General features: G+C 36.6%; 1 protein-coding gene across 1 annotated transcript; it reads left to right on the top strand.

Moving 5' to 3' along the window:
* The first annotated feature begins 703 nt into the window (after window positions 1–703).
* Window positions 704–4,825, top strand: LOC149264370 (uncharacterized). Its single transcript, XM_089398567.1, has 2 exons — window positions 704–2,278; window positions 4,710–4,825. Exon 1 carries the CDS (start codon window positions 704–706, stop codon window positions 2,105–2,107), a length of 1,404 nt encoding a protein of 467 aa, XP_089254693.1. The 3' UTR covers window positions 2,108–2,278; window positions 4,710–4,825.
* Window positions 4,826–6,685: the final 1,860 nt, after the last annotated feature.

Here is a 6,685-nt window from a genome sequence, read left to right as displayed (position 1 = left end):
GAAATATCCCATAGATAACCCGACAACACGACATTGACACCAAATATCATCAATTTGACCCCAACAATTGTAGGAAATTGAGAAAGTTTCAAAGATTTCCAAATTAAAACAATGCATTATCATTAAATGTGGGTGACACTATCCCTCTCTTTAATGTTTGGGGTGACAACGGAATAACAAATCCGCTCAGTAACCTAACACACATCTCAACACCCCATCAAATTTTTATTTATTTTTATATAATTTATTATTATATTTAAATTTTTAATCCCCTATCCTTATCACTAATGTAAGTAATTCATAAGAGAGTATCAATAATCATATTAATCCATAAGAGATAAGATATCCCTGCAAGAACTTAAGATTACCGCCTCGCTTGCCCGGATGGTCACATAAAGAGTGGCCCTGTCCCCAGAAACCAAAAAACTCCTCAAAAACAACATAATTTCCCCACCCCACACTAACGTCCTTCGAGGGAAATGGCAAAAGTTGAAAAGCTACTTAAGGCGGTGCAAATATTTTGAAATAAAGAGAAGAGTATCCCCACCTTCGAATGCCTATAATACTAGATCAGTGAGTGCTGCGATCCGATGTAGTGTAGGGTTTAGTGGTTCTGCATGAGGGTTCAGGAAGATTCAAGGGGTTTATCTCGGGATTTAAGCCTCCGACCGGATCAGTAGAGAGACTGTAAAATTGAGGTGCAATGGCTGTGTCTTCTTCACCTTCGACAGATTTCTCTTTCGAAGCCCAAGAATTAAGTTCGCTGTTATTGAATGCTTCCTCATCATCGTCTGATATTTTGAATTCATGCCGGGTCGTGGAATCCTTCATCGATAGGCACAGCTGGGATCAGACCAGGAATTTTTACATAACATGCTTCCCCATTCTGCTCCGCAAGATCTTCGGCTTCGAGGAGGTCTTACAGCCGTCCGGCATTGGCGGATGGATCGCGCAGACCTCTGAGCATTCCGCGAATGCGGTCGTAAATCTTCTCTCACCGTCTGGAGCTTTGTTTTCATCAATCTTTGCCGCAAACGAGGAAAATGTGGTTCGCTATGTGTTTCCATCCGAGCGCCTTCCGGCGTGGATTCGTCACATGCTTCAGTCGGAGAGGGGTTTGTATATCTTATTTGAAGTCTGCCCTGCTTTATTTAAAGACCGATTGAAGGAGGACGGCCATGGAGGAGGATTTCAGGTGCAGTTGAATGCATTTGAGTATTTTATGTTTTGGTTTGCTTATTACGCTGTATGCAAAGATAATGATATTATGCATCGTTCGGATTCGGATGAAATGAAATTGGGGTTTAAGAAGGCTTCCCGGTCTCGTTTCGAGAAATGGCCGTCTTCTCTGCATAGTTTGCACGGTAGCCATGACAATGGAAGGCCTGTGAAGTTCAATTCTAGCCCTTATTTGCATCTTCTGAATTTGTATCTACACAAATTTGTTCCTATATCTGATTTTTGTGCTCCCAGTGTGTCTGTACATCATTTTTTCGAGGAGAATCCATCGATATTTTCTCGCGCCGAGTTTGTTGTTCATACCTTTGTACAGTTTTGGTTAGTGAATGACGATTTTTCGCCCTTACCTTCACGGGTTTGCCAGTCTTTTGGTATTTTGTTACCTGTTAATAATCGATATCATAGGTATGGTCTCCCCAGTGTAGAAATCACAGAGGCTGTGAAAATACTGGTCAATTATGTAAGCAGTACTTTGTGTTGTCCTCAAGAAGAGTTGAATTCTGGATGGAGAGCTGCATCACAAATGGATACCTTGAGATTGAGGTCATTTTCCTTGCCATGGAGTAGTTTGGTTGTGCCTGCTACATGGTCCCTTCTGTTACAGAGGCCTTTGTACAGGTTTATATTACGAGCTTTTAGTTATTGGCCAGTAGGTGCTTGTCTGAAGAAGGCTACACACATTATTGATCTATGGTTGGATTATTTACAGCCTTGGAATATTGGTGAAGAAGGCGAAATGATGCCCGCTCTCGAAGAGGATCATTATTTGGAGGCAGAGAATAAGATGCTTAGGGATAGGGATCAACGATTGTCTCCACTTTCAGGTAGCTTGCTTCAAAAGCAAAAGACTGGTACTGATTCTGTGTGATCATTAGTAAAAAGAAGCACGAAAGAAAGTTGTTATGGATATAATGATCATTGGCAAAACTATGTTCTGGCTAATTATCCTTTTTATAGCTCTCTTGTTGTTCAGTTTCTTGTATTTGCCCACAAGTTCGTGCACATCAATACCAAGGCAGTTCTTCAGATGACTCACAAGGTGCATTGCTCTTTCCTTTATTCTATTATGTCTTATTGATAATAGCAAGGAATAGATGAATAAACTTTGACACTTCAAGCAAGACCCCATGTTTATTTAAAGCAAGATCCAATGGTGGATTAAAGGTACTTATTTCAAGGTAGGATCAACAATTAGGATTATTATACCTAGGTTTTGTATCTAGAAAATTCAGACATGAGGAATTTACTTTTGGAAGTGTGAAAATCAATTAGTTGGAACTTCCTCTTGCATGGGAATAATCACATAGCAGGAAAGGAGAAAAAGTGTTGTCCATATCCGAATGTAGATTGCTGCCTTTTAAATATTGAATTTGCCTTGCTGTCAGTGCTATATTAACAGAAAAATTCAACATTAACAACAAATGATCCATCCCTGATAGATTAAGTTATGAGCAGTCTTCATGCATGTAAATGTAGGCTTGAATTTGATATAATTGTTTATTAGTTTAACAGACAAAAAATGTCCTTCGTTTATTTTATAGGCGTTTAAACTATCTTTCTTATTTTGCACTCAAATGCTTTGTATGTGAAAATTACGTCGTGTTATTGAAACTTAATTTGGTTGTTAATTCAACAAACAAATAATTGTGTTTAAATTAGAGACATTTAGATTAGCGTCTATTTTTTGGATCTCAAATGCTTTGTGTCTGAAAAATACCTATCCAACTTATTATTTTATGTTGACAAATTCATTGTAGTTTAAATAGTTGTAGACAAGATTTCCAATCAAATAGCTAAGCACACCATCTATTTACAGTCTTTTGTGGAGGGTCATTTCCATAAATTATCATGTCTATTTCTCGAGAAACAATGGGTAAATTCAGCCTGATGTCATTGCACTGAAGTTACTTCTATTTGATAATTCAGCGAGCAATTTATATGCTTCATGTTTTGGACGAGTTCTGCAAAGAAGGATTGAGTTTTGCATTTTACATCTGATAGGTACTTCGCTAACTTTGTATAATGGGCATAGATATTGAATGGATATGGACAAACTTGTGATCCCAACCCAAACCTGGTTTGACTATGCAATTTTGAAGAAAATGTTTTTTGGTATATTCTTATGCACTGTCAAGGGTTATCAACACAAATTGGGAGTGATCATGTTTGCTGTCTTTATAGTATAATTGGGCTAGGAGGCTCATTTTACAGCCCAGTGTGAAGGTGATGTGTAAGTATGTCCGTGCTCAACTTGGACTCTAGAGTTGACATGTGTCCCTCTTAAAATAAAAATAAAATATTCTCTAAATAGAAAAGTAATGTTGGCTATAATAAAAAAGAAAAAAAGAATATGCTATACATGTTTAATTAGTTATCCATTTGACCTATAATATAATTTCATGTAAAGTAATTAGAAGTAAAAAAAATTATGTGAGTAAGATGTTTAAACCTTATACTTTTCAAAAAATAAGTTAACACTTTATATAAATAAATTACTTGAAGATCTATATTAATAACTTGTGTGAATATCAACTTATGTGAATCCGTGCTTAAGATGGATCCATGCTGGTAAATCATAATGCTTTTCTGACCAAAAAATGTCTTGAATGTGTGTAGTAAGACTTGAAGATCTATATCAATAACTTATGTGAATATCAACTTATGTGAATCCGTGCTTAAGATGGATCCATGCTGGTAAATCATAATGATTTTCTGACCAAAAAATGTCCTGAATGTGTGTAGTAAGTCTGTTGCTTTCAAAGGAAATTGAAGTCCTAAGTTTCTCAAATCTTTCCCTATAACTGTCTGGATAATGTTGATATGCCATCGTAATCCATTCTCAAGTCACATAAGAAGTGAGTGCAACTCAATGTTACTTAGGTGGATCATGGTTGGGTGGGCAGTGGTCTTGCCTGAAACCTTGCGTTTCCTGCCAAGTTTGATGATTGTTTTTTAATGTCTTATTGAATATGTTCCTGGATTTCAATATTTCACTGTTTTAGCTTGATCTTCTAACAAGTTCACTTCTTTGATAATGGTAGCAGTTGGTGGTTATTATTTCTAATTTGTTTCTTTTATCCAGATAGAAACAATACTTGAAATCCAATTTACATTCGTGCATTTTCGTTGTATATTCATGATCACTTTAATTTTCAACAGGTTTGGTATTTGGCTGAGATTTATGTCAGTTTATACTGGAGTTCATAGTACATGTATAATTTTGTTTGTTAATGTATTTTCTGACAAGTATATCAAATGGGATTCAAAAGGGTGGACTGTGGTTATTCACAATTGAATTTCCATGCGTATTTCATTGCATCATTAGAACTGAGATATGTAATGGCAATAACATCTTTTTCTGAACGTGTCCTTTGCAGTGTTACCTCTATTCTTTGCTTTTCCAGAAAACCGGTTTTATAATTTGTTAAAGTCTGTTGTATTCTAATGTAATATTTTGTTTTCATCTGTAGGTATTAAGTGTTTTGGTATCTTCAAAAGAGCTACTGTGTCTTATTCGAAGCATAGATTCGACATACAATGATGTGAAGTCGGGAAGTGCGCCATGCTGTTTTGACAGTTTGGATAAGGTTGTGCCTGCCATCCGAGAGCAGCTACAGGTCTTCCCTCTATGACCTATACAGTGTTCTGACGTAGGCTACCTTATACAATGCACCATTTTTAAAAAGGTTTTGTTTGGAAAATGCCTCATTATATTAAGATGTTTCTTTGTGACTACTACAGGACTGGGAGGGTGATTTATCAAATTTTGAGAAAGGCAGTGAAATTACTCACTCTCCTTCGCAAAAAGAAACACTGATGTTGCAACTTTTCAGCACCAGTGATAGTGGAGGCCATCAAATGCTAAAGGTAAGTTTTGTGAATAGTTTCTCTTTATCTCTTTCTTTTTGCAAGACTCATTTGGTTGATGGATAGGTTTATAATTTATTCTGCCCGTACATCAAAATTGGAACCTTACAAAGATAATTCCTTACAAACATTAATTCAACAAAATTTTTATTTATGCCATTATAAGGAGGTAACTACATCAGTAATTGTTTATATTAATTTTCCCAGAGAGATGTTCCCTTAACTTGCCCACATATTAACTGTTCCAAGTGAGGAAGTTGGTACATTGTCAGAGTGATGGAATCCCCCTTTCTCCCTCCTTTCCCTGTATTTTTTTTTCTGGGTGAGGAATGGAATTGACTTCTAGTTGAAATACCAGCTGGTAACTGGACAGAACTACTTGGGAATAGATCCTGTAACCTCCATGGGTATTATGCCTTCTGTAGAAAGGGTTGGGCAAACTGAGCTATACTATTGTGCTAAGTGTTCATTACATATGTACAAACATGAAATCAATCACTATCTTTATTGGGATTTTCTATAACTAAAATGGAAATGAATTCTATAAAGCTCAGGTAGCTGGACATTATTTTATTCAAGAGGAGAGCTGTGTTGGAGTAGATTATTCCTCAATTTTTTGACCACACTGCAGAGCTCATCTTCAGGGTATAATTGAAGTTTGATTAAATTTGGGCTTGATAAGAACATACTTTTAAAAAATTGATTTCTGATTAATCTTAGCTGGATAATAACCTAGTTGTGATTTAATTTTGCTAGTTGGAAAATAATCTACCATGGTCTGGATCTTCAACTTGTCCTGACGATGAACCACACTTGTTGGTTTGGAACGCGTCGACAAATGATTTATGATGTGATTTATGCCGAAAAATCTTCTCAATAATTGAGTTTCTAAACTTTATAGATGATTTTTATTTTTTATTTTTGGGAGGGGGTGGGGAGGTAATTTAAAGGCCTTTTATTAACTGTTGATGATCACATATGATCCAACCTTCTGTATGCCTCTGGTCTGCCACTAGGGAAACCGGACCATTGGCAATACAGGAGGTCTGCTGTCCAAAAATATACATTTAAAAAAAATATACTGAGTTCTAAAAAAGCCTACAGTGCCTTGGCTTAACAGCCACAAAATATAACACATAATCCTACTATAATAGTAAAGATAGAAAACATAAATTTTCATGAGGAGACTAGGAGGTGGAAACCTCCACATCTATGGGTGCTTGATCACCTAGACTGTCTAGATGAGTTGGGCCTTTGCCATGCAGTAAGACTGATTTTATCCTTGTCAAATGCTTGTCCATGGCTTTAAATTCCAACTGCATCATGTTCATCATCATCAGAATTTTGTTTTTAGTGTCATTTTTGGAAAGGAGTACCCTTCCCTGCAGCTGTCTAGTTGTAATGGGACTGGTACATCTACTCTTGATATATGACCTTTCAACAATGAAGCAGTGATACCTCTCAAATTTCCATTGCCATTTTCCCACCCTCAAATGCTAGTTCCAACTCACACGGCAATTGATGAGCTTTCGGGGTTATGTATGCCCTGAGGAGGCCCTGCTGCAGATAGAATCCACCT

Source organism: Pinus tabuliformis, chromosome 6 (assembly GCF_031772625.1).
Source record: "Pinus tabuliformis cultivar Carrire ecotype Pingquan chromosome 6, CPIR1, whole genome shotgun sequence".
Classification (NCBI taxonomy): Eukaryota; Viridiplantae; Streptophyta; class Pinopsida; order Pinales; family Pinaceae; genus Pinus; species Pinus tabuliformis.
This window is presented reverse-complemented; position numbering and strand designations above follow the sequence as displayed.

Excerpts from the sequence above, each read along its gene's own strand:
- LOC149264370 (XM_089398567.1), top strand. The coding sequence starts at position 704 with ATGGCTGTGTCTTCTTCACCTTCGACAGATTTCTCTTTCGAAGCCCAA.